At 38.7% G+C, this 15,341-nt stretch overlaps 1 protein-coding gene across 1 annotated transcript in view; it reads right to left on the bottom strand.

Moving 5' to 3' along the window:
• LOC129277703 (V-type proton ATPase 116 kDa subunit a 1-like) overlaps nucleotides 1–15,341 on the bottom strand; it is a 28,891-nt gene that overhangs the window by 9,693 nt on the left and 3,857 nt on the right. The window contains exons 3-14 of the mRNA XM_064110179.1: nucleotides 13,926–14,023; nucleotides 13,356–13,484; nucleotides 12,611–12,657; nucleotides 11,004–11,130; nucleotides 10,391–10,473; nucleotides 9,156–9,249; nucleotides 8,265–8,477; nucleotides 6,446–6,596; nucleotides 4,948–5,087; nucleotides 4,088–4,233; nucleotides 3,165–3,252; nucleotides 2,502–2,620 (exon numbers count right to left, since the gene is read on the bottom strand). Coding sequence (XP_063966249.1) covers nucleotides 2,502–2,620; nucleotides 3,165–3,252; nucleotides 4,088–4,233; nucleotides 4,948–5,087; nucleotides 6,446–6,596; nucleotides 8,265–8,477; nucleotides 9,156–9,249; nucleotides 10,391–10,473; nucleotides 11,004–11,130; nucleotides 12,611–12,657; nucleotides 13,356–13,484; nucleotides 13,926–14,023 — 1,435 coding nt within the window. The remainder of the gene's footprint in view (nucleotides 1–2,501; nucleotides 2,621–3,164; nucleotides 3,253–4,087; nucleotides 4,234–4,947; nucleotides 5,088–6,445; nucleotides 6,597–8,264; nucleotides 8,478–9,155; nucleotides 9,250–10,390; nucleotides 10,474–11,003; nucleotides 11,131–12,610; nucleotides 12,658–13,355; nucleotides 13,485–13,925; nucleotides 14,024–15,341) is intronic.

Raw genomic sequence — 15,341 nt, 5'->3', positions numbered from 1 at the left:
GAGGGGGAGGAGGAGCAGAAGGGGAGGAGGGCGGCATGCAGAGAAGAGAAATAAAGGGAGATAAAGGAGAGAAGGGAGAGGAAGGGAAGGAAAGAGGAAGATAGTGAGGGAAAGGTGAGAGAATGGGGGAAAGGAGAAAGGGAGGGAAGAAGGGGAAAGGAGAAGTGGGACAAAGAAAGAGAGAGAGAGGGGAGGGGGAGAGAATGGAGGGGGAGATGAGAGGAAGTAGGAGAGATTGGCATGAACATTCATCAATAAACCCCAAAACCCCTCACCCCAAAACACATTTGAAAACCATATTTAGGGACAGTGATTTTCCGTTTAAAAAAATTGCCTTTTCCGTTTCAGAAAATCATAAATTCCGTTTCAGCATGTCAGAAAACGGAAATTCTGTTTCCCCATAGACTTTGTGTACACGGAAAATTGGCAATTCTGTTTACCATTCAGTAGCAATATATCAATCGCGCTGCGCTGGTCAAAATTTGTATCTGCCACTGTACCGACAACGCAGTAGAATCCACTCTAATCGGATCTATGCGGGTACACAAAATATTTTTACAAACACATCTGACATAAATACATCCTTACCTTTCACATTATTAGCATTATTTTTTTGTTAAATTAAATTTTATCGATAATTTGGGGGGTTTTTGGACATCGTTTCGACCAGTCAACGACTGTAGCCTATCCGCCATTTTGGATTTCAAGACCGGAATATCGTGCTGTTACATCTTCAAACGTAGAGGGCAGCAACACACGACCGTGTTGTTTGCATGTGAATGTTTTTGATACGGCCGACCCCGCCGCCGGCCAAGACGCGGGCGAGGCCCGCGGGGTACGATCGAGATTGATGGAGTCGAGAGCAGTCACGATGTGTGAATTGTCATACTTTGTAGTGAAGTGAGATCGTGTTTTGTGAGGTTTTGTGGCCAGTTAACATTCGTATTTTGTTGAGATTTTGGAGTAATTACTGTTGCTGTTCTGTGTATTCTGAGGAAAAATATGTTTTCCGTGATTTTCCGTTTGAAATGGCACTTTCCGTTTCAAAAGGCAATTTCCGTGAATTCCGTCCGTTTTCCGCGATCGCGGAAAATCACTGTCCCTACATATTGGAAGTCGAAACACCTATTTTCCCATATCTGAAGACACCAGCATTCATTAACGCCACGCATGTCAGAATGCAACACCCACTATTTAAAAATTATCCACATTTACTGCTGAAACGACTTTCAACTAAAAATAATAGAACGGACTATCATTAAATGGACAAAACCTGAACTAAACTAAGAGGTGAATACTTACCACATAATGCTATGTATCTAATTACACCCCTTGTATAATCAGTTTACTCTTACACCTCTATTTGATCACCCGTTTTATTCATTTAAAACAATTCATGCTGCACCACAAACTTTTGTAATCTTATGTAATGCTACAATCACAAATAACTCTACAACACTGTACCGATGATTTTTTTCTAAATAACAATTAATGGTATAAAATCATTTGTACTGTGTTCGTAAATTAATTTGTGTCCGTATCATTAAAAAAAATCCAAATATGATTCAGCATATTTCCATTCTTGCATACTTACAATCACACAATGCCCATAATACTAGCACACTTTGTACACAAGATTTAAATTTCATCAAGGTTGAATAAAAGGATGATGAAAAGGTCATTGATAAAAAGAACTTTGAGGTTCCCCTCGGAAGTGAAGAAGTGATTCTTAGGTATCTTGTCAACAGTCAGAGCCGTGCTTTTCCAGCATGTATCCCGCAAACAGTCTTCACTATAATCATCACAGTCACCATGGACATAACAATGGTGGCTGCAGGAAAGCTGAAATGAAAACCTGCATAGCATCCTTATAGAGGGATTCCTGCTATAAGACCCGGCACAGACTTTTACAACATTCTTTGAATTTTCTGTACCAATTCGGTGGATTCACAATATGGTGCGCCATCTATCGGTTGCAGCGAACAGGCCAAATTTCAAACTTCAGGGTCGACATCGCAAGCAGGCAGCACAGTGCTAGTCACTGTATAATGCGACTCTGGTACTTCAAAAATGAAAACCACATTACAAAAGCGGATGAAGAATTCACCCAAAATTGTCTAATTTCACAAAGAAATTTCTCTCCCACCTCCTGGACCCTAGTCCAGATTGGATCTTGGTATATGGAATTTCCCTTTCCCAAAGCTAACATAGTGGACACATGTCTCCCAATCTCTAATCCAGTGCAAATCCACACATCTTGAGCTTTAGGAAAGGGAACTTCCATATACCAAGGTCCAATCTGGACTACCTGGACCCTGGTAAAAGGTATAATCATGCAAGACAGTCGAGGCCCGTCGGCCAGCACTACAGTACTAGCGTGCGCAACAGATGATGATTTCTTCCCATGAGGTATTGCAAATTTTGGCCTGTCCACTGCAACCGATAGATGGCGCACTGTATTGTGAATTCACCCAATTAAACAATATTCAGGAGTATGATACCTGTGATTGCAGAAGCTTAGGAAGACACCAAAGGTCATCTGGCTGATCCCAAGGATCACAGACAGTTTCATCTTGTAGGAGTTGAGGAAATTGATCTTGTTTGTAGCCAGCTGCCACATCTACAAACAAAACATCAACAACAAATAAATCGTGCTGTATTTTGGATCCGATGGGGCATCAGAGATCCATGCATTGGCCCTAACGAGTCAAATACTTTTTGGTATACCATGAAGTAAATTCATTCAACATAATTATCATTATCTATTCCCCCCAAAGTTAAGTGATAAAGCAAATCATGTCACTCATTACAATCAGTTGATATGGGCTCAATTCATAAATTAGTTTCAATCATATAAATGTGACTTATCTCTTTATCTATAAGACACCATTTAGTATTTCAGCAAGTGCTCTATGATGCACATTGGATTGCACTGTGCAGTAAGGTACCACACTGAACAGCAAGTTTCCCATAGCTACCAATGGGATTTTCCTCAGATTTTGGTGCTTTGTGAAATATGTTGTTCAACTAAACAGGCAAACAATGCACCAAAACACATGGTTTTAATACATTGTTAAAACACCCTATATAGATACCAATGTCAGTTATTGTCAGATACCCAATGTCAGTTATCACAGACCCCTTTTCTCTGTGAGTATACTTACAGGGTCTACACCAATAGGATAGATTGCTCCTGTAGCAGAATACTTCGGATCCAGTCCTAGAGTGATGTCTTCACTCAGCAACTCGTCACTGTGTTGAAGAAGGAGAGAAAGGAAAAGAGAAAGAGGGGAAGGGAGAATGTGTAGAGGGGAACGAGAGGCAATGTAAGGGGGGGGGGCACAAGTGTAAGGATGTTGGAGAGAGGAAGAAGGCAAGAGAGGGAAATGGGAGATAAAGATGAAGAGAGGGGAGAAGGGGTAGATGGGAAAAAGAGGCAATATAAGAGAAGGGGAGGAGAAAGTGAAAGAATGGGGGGTGGGGAAGGAGAGAGGGCGGAAGGGAGAGAGGGGGAGGGGAGAGGAAGAGAATGGGATGAGAGAAAGGGGGGAGGGGAAATGGAAAGAATTGGGGAGGGTGAGATAAAGTGAAAAATCATGGCAGACATAAACAGAGGGAAAGCAAGACAAAAATGGAAAAGTGGGATGATAAAGAAAGAGAGTCAGAAAGAGAGAGAGAAAGGAAGAAATGACAACCACAATGTAAATATAGGAAAACTGATAATGTATTCCAACCAATCAGTATATATTTTAGGTAACTTCTAATTGAACTTGAAATTACAAGGAAAGCTGAGGAAACACATACTAAAATTCTTTATCAAAATAAACCAAGTTCTGATTCTTGTATGAAAATGGCTGCTACTAATGTATACAAGCATTGTATTCACTGGGTTCTCTGTTAAAGGGACTCTGAAGTTTTATGGAAAGATAAATCATTAAATGCTTTTCAGCACACACTAATTCTTGGGTGCACTGTAATCAGTGTTTCCGAATCACTTTAAGAATTCTCTTCCAAAATTCAATCTCACAACAGTCAAGAAGTAATCTATATCATCAAATTCTCTTCTGGAAATAGGACTACAACTTACGTATAATTCATATTGGTAGCGTTCCAAGTTGAGCCAAATATATTGACTGAATTGGAGAGGCAGTCATTGTAGAGGAAACCGGAGTATATGGAAAAGAGGCCCATCAGCATGATGACATAGCGACCGCCATACAGCATCCCGAACATCTAAAGAGCAAACATGAAAGGGAGATAAGCAGTGACCGAGGGAGGGGAATATGGTATCCACACCAGAATGACAAAAGGAGAGGAATCATAAGGGGGGGGGGAATGAAATATTTCAATTCTGCATAAAAACGTAAAACTATGATGTGTCCTACTCCCCAAAATGACAGCAATTTTTACGCACTGGTCAAAAAGAAGCCAGCACATACTAAAGCCCTATATATGCAGTACAATACGTGTCTATAAAATAAAACCAACAAAAGCCTAATATTAGAAGCTACCGGGGCCTGATATCAGGCAGGTATACAGCTGCTTACCATCTAAATTCTAAAGAGAAACATGATAAATAAGGCAAAGGACTTGAAGACATCACTCAAAGGCCACACTTACCTCATGATTGGCAAGGGAAGTTTACATCAGGACCTCTCTCACAACAAGCCAGAGACCAAAGAGAAACAAGATAAATAAGGCAAAGGACTTGAAGCATACACTTACCTCATGGTTGGCCAGGGAGGCATAGAGCTGCTTCTCTCTCACCACCAGCCAGAGACCAAAGAGAAACAAGATAAATAGACTAAGGACTTGATGACATCACTCAAAGGCCACACTTATCTCATGATTGGCAAGGGAAGTTTACATCAGGACCTCTCTCACAACAAGCCAGAGAACAAAGAGAAACAAGATAAATAAGGCAAAGGGCTTGAAGCATACACTTACCTCATGGTTGGCCAGGGAGGCATAGAGCTGCTTCTCTCTCACCACCAGCCAGAGTCCAAAGAGAAACATGATGAAGCCATGACCAAGATCACCGTACATCACAGAGAAGAGGAATGGGTAGGTGATGATTGTGAAAGGAGCTGTGGGTTGAACAAATTATAAACAGTAAATAAATTTTATTATCATCTATATAGTGTTCTAGCGCTGCATTAAAAACACATTTTGGTCTGCATCAATTGCCCGTGCAGTATCAGAGCGTATCCCTAAAAAGGACCGAAATCCGACGAATATCCCATAGACTCCTGTACAAAACTTGCTATTGAATATGAGAGCTCATTCAACAGTTTAAGGCGCGTGCACGAATGCGTGAAATATACAACGCGTACAACAATGAAAGCAATGCGATGCGCAGCATAGAGCACAACTATGCTCCACGATGTCATAATGAACTACATGCAAGTCGCATGTCAACGACCAAAATATAAGTGATAATGGCAAAATGTGATACGTGATATGACTTGTTAAATCAATATATTGGATGGGGTTATTTCATGAAATACCAGAAATATTCCACTTGTTAGGGCCAATATTCCACTCATCTGCGATTCATGGAATATTTTCCCGAACTCGTGGAATATTTCTTGTATTCCATTCAGAGCCATCCAATATAATATAATACCCTTTTTACACACGCTAAAATTTCCTTAACCCCGTACTATAGGTGGGGCTAAATTGCCATTTAGCCCCACCTATAGTACGGGGTTAAGCTTAGCCCACTTTCTTTTTACACAGCATTTTTGCAAAGTGGGCTAACCCCACCTTTAGTACGGGATTATTTGGCCCTGCAAAAAAGCAGGGTTATCCCAGGAATTGCGGTGCTAAGAGCGATAGTACGGGGTTAAAATCGCTAGTGTAAAACGAAAGTGGGCTAAGCTTAACCCCGTACTATAGGTGGGGCTAAATGGCAATTTGGCCTCATCTATAGTATGGGGTTAAGGAAATTGTAGCATGTGTAAAAAGGTACGAGTGAAGTACTTGTACTACGAATGATCGACAAAAACCACTAGTCCGGGGTTGGCGAGTTTCGTGTGTGAAAAGCAAGCATTCCTTATCCGGGGTTAGCAATAACAATTTGGCATGTGTAAAAAGGAAAAAAAAAATAGTACGGGGTTAAGGATAGTACGGGGTTAGCGATAGTCCGGGGCTAAGAAAATCCTGTGTAAAAAGGGTATAAATGATCTAAGGTGGATCAGGTCAATGTGGGGAGCCTTTCATGAAATGACTTGTCAATGGTTTCCAAAGATCATCATCAGAAACTTTTGACATTCTTGCATTTGATTGGTCAAGATCGTGTCTGTCTCTACCTCTATAAACTATATACAGATACTTAAAATCCCATATTTTGTGGTAGCAATGCTGTTATATGACTTCAAGTGATTCAATTTCCTTATCGGAATTATAACTGAAACAGCGTAAAATCATGGAACGTATTCAGTACCTGGATTGACCTCCCTATAGTTGGCAACACCATAGGAATCCACAAGACTTTGGTAGACCTTGGTAAACTTGTTGGTTTTGTTGTAGGTGGGTGGTTCTTCGTCGGTAGAGATGCGATTCAAGATGGAAGGTACAGAAGAGCCACTGACCTCCTATAATGTAAATAATCAAACAAAACTAGATGACCAATTGAAATTTTATGCCTTCTTCATTGCTACATCACAAAAATATCACATATTGATATCATAAGAAAACAAGTGGAATGCCTCTGGCCGTCTCACCTGCATCACGCGATTCAATATAGCAGCAGTGCTGATTTTGAAAACTACTATAACTCGCACAAGATGTTCAGTGATACTTGGTTACTCTTATTTCCACGTTTTATGAACTAGACCAATACACTTATAGAGATATGATGGCAATTCAACAAATACCCCCAACGTGGCCAAAGTTCTTTGACCTTACATGACCTTTGACCTTGATCATGTGACCTGAAACTCGCACAGGATGTTCAGTGATACTTGATTACTCTTATGTCCAAGTTTTATGAACTAGACCAACACACTTTCAAATTTATGGCTGTAATTCAACAAATACCCCAATTTGGCCAAAGTTCATTGACCCTAAATGACCTTTGACCTTGATCATGTGACCTGAAACTTGCACAGGATGTTCAGTAATACTTGATTACTATTATGTCCAAGTTTCATGAATCAGATCCATAAACTTTCAAAGTTATGATGGTAATTCAACAGATACCCCCAATTCGGCCAAAGTTCATTGACCCTAAATGACCTTTGACCTTGGTCATGTGACGTGAAACTCATGCAGGATGTTCAGTGATACTTGATTAACCTTATGTATAAGTTTCATGAACTAGGTCCATATATTTTCTAAGTTATGATGACATTTCAAAAACTTAACCTTGGGTTAAGATTTTGATGTTGATTCCCCCAACATGGTCTAAGTTCATTGACCCTAAATGACCTTTGACCTTGGTCATGTGACATGAAACTCAGGCAGGATGTTCAGTAATACTTGATTAACCTTATGGCCAAGTTTCATGAACTAGGTCCATATACTTTCTAAGTTATGCTGTCATTTCAAAAACTTAACCTCAGGTTAAGATTTGGTGTTGACGCCGCCGCCGCCGCCGTCGCCGTCGCCGTCGGAAAAGCGGCGCCTATAGTCTCACTCTGCTATGCAGGTGAGACAAAAAATCACATATTTAAAACACCTAAACTTTTCAATAATGACCGCTGACTTGACCTTGCAACCCAAAAATCCAGTCAGATCCTTGTCACTCCCATAAGCATGCATGAGCTAAAGTTCATTCCTCAAAAAGCTATTTGCTTGACAAGAGAAGAATATATCTCAATGTATGTAATGAATCACCTTTGAACCATTGACCTCATGATTTCCAAAATGTCATCAGATCAACTTCGCTTCCATAAAGGCCAATCCATGGCATATGGGACACAGAGGGAAATTCGATTTCACATTGTGACCTTATAACTCCAAGTAAAAATTTGAATTTACTAGAGTATTTTTTTTTTGCTTTTGACACACAATGAGAACTAACGTGTGATGAATTTAACCAACAAGACCAACCCCAAACCCCAATTTAAGGTTGCATGTCTATGCGCCAATCAAGTCAAGCCCCCCCCCCCCTATGGAGACCACATTAATCGTCCGTGCATTGCAAGCAGGCAGAAATGCACTTACGCTTGCTGCTATGGGCGTCTTTGCGTGCATACAATGCACGAAAGTGTGGTATTGAGGGCGTTTTTGCACCGACAACAAACTTTCTAACGACTTACCGTTCCTCTACGCAGAGCCAAGTTAATCTGATCCAGATCAGCTACAGGACACCAACATTCTGCAATCAGGCATTTCTGGGTGACGTCCAGATTGAAGAGGTTGAGAGTGTGGTAGATGGCTTTGAGCTTGCGGACCTTGATGAACCACACCCGAAGACTCTTGGATGCCAGGGACAGGAGGCGCTGGCGATGCTCCTCCGTCTGGCTAAGAACCTGGGGTGGGGGAAGAGTGTTCAGACTAATTAGCCCATGAGAAACTTTTGTAATGTCTTATTCTTTAATTTTATTATCACAGTTGGTGATTTCAAGTCCGGTGTTGGCCTTGGTATTGGTGTTGAAATTTGGATTGCTTCCCCTAGCTCCTCAACTTATTCATAGTTTGTAAAACTGATCCAAATCACATTATTGACATCTCAACAACTAGTGGGTGACTTTTCGGGACCATCTTCATTTAATGTTCGGCGTTAAAATCGTGTAAAAATTGACCTAACACCAACACCAAAATGTCAACACTGAACTTGAAATTGCCCAGTACGCACTTGACATCATTTCAAATGAGTTACATGACTTTTGTTCCAGTGATAATTGATCTGGTGGATTGATTGTCTGCACATGTAAGTCTTAAGAGGTACTACAACAAAATTTGCTCCAGCAAAAACTGCTGAATTCAGTACGAGAAGTTGACAGAAATTTGCACTGACTGTTATATTTGATTCAATGAGAAATAATATCAAGGGAGAGATTAACAAAATAAGAAAAAAAATCATGAAGTTGAAGGTTCTCATTCATGAACTTTAAAATGAAGCAAAGAAAGGACAATTTGAATAATTTGAAGAATAACAGATGATCAAATAAAGATAAATGAGAGGAAAGACACAGATCCATACGAACCTTCTGTAGATCTTCAAGCCTCGTAAGAACAGCCATAGAGGTCTCTGTTCTCTCAGCGGCAGTCTCGTTGCAAGGGTAAAGAGTTGCTCGGAATCTGAAGAAAGAAGAACAGACAAAAATTTTGTGACGACTTACTGGTTGGCATACCCCCAGCATTCAGATACCCCCGGGCCCCTTAACACAAAGATTAGTGATTCATCACTAATTTGAAAGAGCAATTTTGATTGTTTCCTAATCAGTCTACTGAGCAAAATATGCACGCTATGATGATCTTGATAGGCCATTTCATTTAACGATTAATCGCTTAACTTTGGCCCAGATAAACATTGACCACACTATTACGGGGTGCATGTTATCAGCTGGGTAAAAACATTGTGGCACTTGTGCTGTTTAAGAAGGCATCAATTCACATTTGACCACTCTCCATCCAGGTGTTACATGGGTACCCTGTAGGTTGCAGAAATCCTTTTTGTTGGCTTAGCAAATACAATGTTTTCACTTCTCATTGTTGGAATACTCCCCAGGGAGTGAAGATTGTGTACATGTATGTGGGGTAAGCAAGAATTTGATGACTGGGGTAACATTATACAACTCCCAAGAATGTTCTGTTATCTGATCTGTTATCCAAATCGGATCACATGATATTCAGCGAATTGCACTATGGCATCCAAAATGCACTATCCTGCACTCTGACGTCATACAAAATGTGCTATTCTGAACTCTGACGTCAGAGTGAAGGATAGTGCAAGGTCTGGAATTATCTAGAATTCTCTAGAATTTAGATCAAATATAGCATTCGGGGCAACTCAGTCACATGGGTGAGGGGGGTATAAAACAAACAATGCACGCATTCTTGTGCATAGAGGACCTAAATAATGGAACTCTGTGCTCGACTCGTCAAATGGATATACATGTGCCACACTCGTCCTGCGGGTCACCTCGGTGCAGAAAATTGGCTCTTCTCGCACATCGTTCATTATTTGACCCTGCATGCATGCGCTTACGTGCATTATTTGTATAATATATCAATTATTTGCTCAGAGATGTCATTTTGCTGCAATAAGCACAAAATAAAAGTGAAATACTGTTATTGCAAGCACTTCAAGACATTGGTAGTAAGTGCTGGATAAATGTTGGATATTATTATCACTATAAAAATACAAATACAGAATAAAAGAATACAGTAGAACCATGGCAACTGTCATCGGCTAAGAATTGTAAGAAACTAATCTTACCCTTCACAGATCTTCTTCACCCTGATCTTGAGTTGATCACCTTGGAAGAAAATGATGAAGACAGACTTCCATACCTCCTCTCCCTGTAACAGATTTGAACAGAAAATATAAATACTTGAAAATAAATCACACAGCTGCATTTAAAGACCCCGACTGAACCCAAAATTCAAACTGACAATTCATATACCGATCGAAAGCTTATAGAACTGCAAAAAAAAAACAGCACTGCAATGTTAATGCATTTTCTCTACACAAATAAAACTATAGGCTTATTTTTCCTCTGTATCACTAATAGTTATCTAAAAAGCTATATTTCAAGACTAGCTATTTACAACACATAGTCAATGAGAAACAACACGCAGAGTTGGTCAGTTCGCTCCTGTTTTAATGAGCTCAGAAAAATTATGTGGCTGAAACTTGTCAATATGACATCATAATCGCACAGCGCCCTCCACCAGAGGATATAGGTTTATGTGTTAGCGGAGTTGTCAGAGATACGCCAGCTGCAGATCTTCAACGCATGTAAAGCAATGTCTTCAGACTCTAAGATGATGCCAAAGGTTTATATGTTAGTACTGACAACTTTGATGACATACTGCCCTTATCATCTTACCGTGCTAGGGTCCTTGAGGGGCTCCTCAATCTCCGCTTGACGCAGGAAAACATTGCCACGACAAACTCGCCACAGCATCTGCTCAAATGCAGGGATGCGTTCCCGGCGTATCACACCAGTTACAAATCTGTTTAGATCAACAATTCAATAATCTTAGATCCAATGTAGGTTTACTGAAGCAATTAAGGTATATACTTGTTTAGCATTAGCTGTACATTGACATGCTTTTCTGTTTCATACTTTTCTATTCAGATTGAATACATTGGTCACAGATCAAATAAGTTTATGATTCAATATTTTTCGTTAGATTTACAAAACTAAATCAAAGATCCTTTAATTCAGTATGTATTTCCTGGACATGCTGCCTATAGCAATGAAAATATTCAGTCAAAACTTATCTTTGAGACTATACAGTGCGTCCCTGAAAAAACGAAACCGAGATTAAGCGATGATTTATCACAACTTAATCACAAATACAATAGACAAATGACCTACCAATGTAAAGCTTAGAATCTCCTCTTTCATCTGATATTACTTAGATTATTCCCCATTCACGCATGAGTGAGCAAAAACAATTTGAAGAAAGGATACCAAAAACTCATTCGGCGCGGGGTATCTGAATTTCAAAAAGAAAATCACATGCCTAAAAATTTCAATATCAGCTCTTTTATTTGATACCTTAATCACAAAAAATGGTCAAGAAGTAAAAAAGTTATGTTCCCTTGAAAAAATGCTTGTATTTCCATAATTTCATTAAATAAACGTGTTTTCACCGGTTTCCCACAGAAGCTATCGCATGGTTAACAAAAGACTTAATGCATGGCTGATCGTCAACAAAGATATAGCCCGCCAAATGACTTTTTGGTATCCCCTCTTCAAATTGTTTTTGCTCACTCATGCGTGAATGGGGGATAATCTAAGTAATTTCAGATGAAAGAGGAGATTCTAAGCTTTACAACGGTAGGTCATTTGTCTATTGTATTTGTGATTAAGTTATGATAAATCATTGTTTAATCTCGGATTCGTTTTTTTCTGGGACGCACTGTACAGTTAGGCCTATAGTTTATGGAATTATACCAATAACAAAGTGATCAAATTTCACAGTAACCAATCTTTTCGATTATCAATTTTGTCTCATTGCTATTTTGGTCTAATAATCATTTGTTCTAATATTCACTTGGGATGAATAAAACTGTTGTTTTGTCTAATATTTGCTCTGTCCCCCTGCATGATCTAATGACCATTTAGCATATTTTACAAGTTGATTTGATACAAATAGACAAAGTGGGATTCACACAAACTGCAATCACTGCCAAGGGAAACTGAATGAAATGTTTTTAAAGTGGGACACCAAATGGTATCTTGTAGACAATTGAAATTAGACCATACAGGCAATGTAACAAGGTAACAAGTTGAGAGTTTTGGAGGGTTTTTAAGAGGTAATAGTATGTTCATATAAATAATGTGTTTATACATCCATTATCCATGTATCACAACAGACCATCTTTTAAACCATCTTTTCTTGTCGTTTTCAATATGGTGATAATTCCATGATGGTTCTGTTTACAACAGGGTTTATCTATAAATGGGAACATATCACAACTCACCCAAGCTGCATGTCAGAAAATCCAAATGCTTCATCTGGCCTGTTGCCCTGTAAGAGAAAACAAAATATCATTTGAAAATGTTTTGGGTTTTTATTCACACAGTGCCAATTTAAATAATAGTAATAACAATGAATTAATGAAGTCTTGAAAAAAAAAAAATCTTTATATTTTTATTCTAGGCATTGTAATTAAATCTGTTAATTAGTAGGTAATTTTAATGCTGTCTAAATGTGATTAATCTTTGAAGAGAATGTTGCCTTAAAACTCTCTTTCTCTCTCATATTCCTCTAAAGCCCAGATCAACTTCTTGATATTATGGTTGAATACCACTGATAATGCTTAAATGCTGAAAGTAATAATTTCTCAATGGAAAATAACTGTTGAACACAGTTTTGAAACTTTTGACATCTAAAAAGTCAAAATTTGCTACATGTAGATATTAAGAAAACCCTATGAAACCTGGAGGATGTTTCATAAAGCTGTTCGTAAGTTAAGAGCGACTTTAAGAACGACTGGTGAACCTTTCTTACGCGCTAAGCTATCACCAATGAACATTGAATGACCAGTGCATATTTACCACAAGAAAGGATCACCAGTCGTTCTTAAAGTCGCTCTTAACTTACGAACAGCTTTATGAAACACCCACCAGACATTAAAATAAAATACAAATTAACATGAAATGACGGGGGGGGGGGGGATGTTGAGGTCTTCAGCCCCAACCCCATTCCTGTTTGTGTTAACTGACCTCTTGGAAGAACGTCTGTGTATTCTGTAGGATGTGCTTGAGTTCAGTCAGCTCCAAGAAATTTCTCATCAGGGCCTCCTGGTTGGTGTTTACTTCTTTCAGTTCATTCTCCAATTTCTCAAAACAAGCCTAAAAGAGGAGAAAACAGATAGAACAGACAGAATAATCAATTGATGCCATTCAAACGGTCATTTTTTGTTTTTTTTACATAAATCTAAAGATAATCAAATTCGTAAGTTTGAATTATAAGGTACATTGTAAAATGAATGATTGTATCAGAGTGTAATGGTTTCACAATACACCATGTATTTTTTCGTGGGCATACATGTATGTTGGTCCTTAAGGACCACCTGGTACCCAAACTCTACGCTTTTTTTTTCAGGACTATTAAACATACATGTATGCCCACGAAAGAATACATTGATGTATACCATAAGACCACCACATTCTTCTTCTTCGCCATGGAAACCTTCAGAAATTAAATGACTGTATCACAGAACAACCTGATTGTGTGAAAGATACATGTACTATCTGAATCTGATAGAAACATGTAAAAAGGGAATGTCTTACCTCCAGGTCAATCATCTCTCTAGGTGCAGGGGCATTAGGGTTCTCTCCAGTATTCAGTATGGAGATTCCACTGGATGTTACTTCCTTCTCAAAGAAGCCTATTAATATAATAATAATAATAATAACATTTGTAGGGCGCTTTATACTGGTGTTTAAAAGCACACAGGTTGGCAGATTATAATAATATACAGCCAATCCATTAAAAAAGAAAAAAGAAAACAAGTTATGAGAAAAGGTGAGTTTTAAGTGACGATTTGAAAATTTCCACGGAGGGAGCATTTTGGATATGAGTTGGGAGTTGGTTCCAGAGGGTGGGAGCAATTACAGAAAATTCACGATCACCATATCGGGTCTTAATATCAATCCATTACAGGTCATCATGGAACAGTTTCATGAAGTAATTAATCATTGATTTTCGACTGATACCGGACAACTATACTGAATTATAATTACTCTAAAACTTCCCATGGTCTCTGCATGTACATGTGTATGTACATGTACATGTATGTGCAAGTACATGTACATCTGAAATAGCTAAAAGCAAATTTGTATAATTTGATGTGGCTTCATGAAATGCAAGAAGTTGTGTGCACTAGACCACTCCCGTTGGAAACAGCTAGTGCCTGAATTGAAGACTAAAGGTCATAATTACAAATGAAGTTTAGGGGTAAGCCATCCCCCCCCCCCTCCCCCATTTACCAATATCACACCTTCAAAATTTTCACAAAACTTGACATCTATTCAAAGGCACATTATATATTACCCCAGATTAATAGCTCCATCTACATGTAGCTACTAAAGGCTTCCATAATTTTGTTGTTGTTGTTTATATAGAGGCCGCCCTCATGATGTATTTGAACATATTTGAACATGGACATTTTACATCGATTTTTTTTTAAGAATGGTTAGAGCTAGCAAAGGGATTAAGTACAGATATACACAAAATTTACATTTGTTTGTGCAAATACTGAAGAAAGACTGTATTCATGGCATAATCTTATTTCAATTACATGTATGTATTCATAAATTTGGAACTGTCTCATGCTTTTGTATTTTGCACAATGAAAGAGCCCCTGTGTGCACAGAGCAAATAAACTTGTCTGTGAGGACATGGAATAGTTGCTTGTCTTATCTATTTATTTACATTGTGCAGATTACAAACAGTCAATATAGGGGTGCAGGGGTATGTTTACTTTACAAATAAATCACAATCAAAATTAGTTATGATGTCAACTTGGCAATGACAAGGATTGTAAGGTGTGTATAATTTTGAGTACAGTATATGATGAGTTTACTGTCTTGTTATTGATCCCATAGTTATTCCTTGCTGTGCTTCATTGGACTTTAGCCTGAATTTAATCATTGAAATGAATGTTTACATGTATATTTCAATAACTATCCCGTTCCTGGTTTAAA

This window comes from Lytechinus pictus, chromosome 15 (genome assembly GCF_037042905.1).
Source record: "Lytechinus pictus isolate F3 Inbred chromosome 15, Lp3.0, whole genome shotgun sequence".
NCBI classification, from domain to species: Eukaryota; Metazoa; Echinodermata; class Echinoidea; order Temnopleuroida; family Toxopneustidae; genus Lytechinus; species Lytechinus pictus.
Note: the sequence above shows the minus strand (reverse complement) of the source record. Positions and strands in the feature narration are given on the sequence as shown.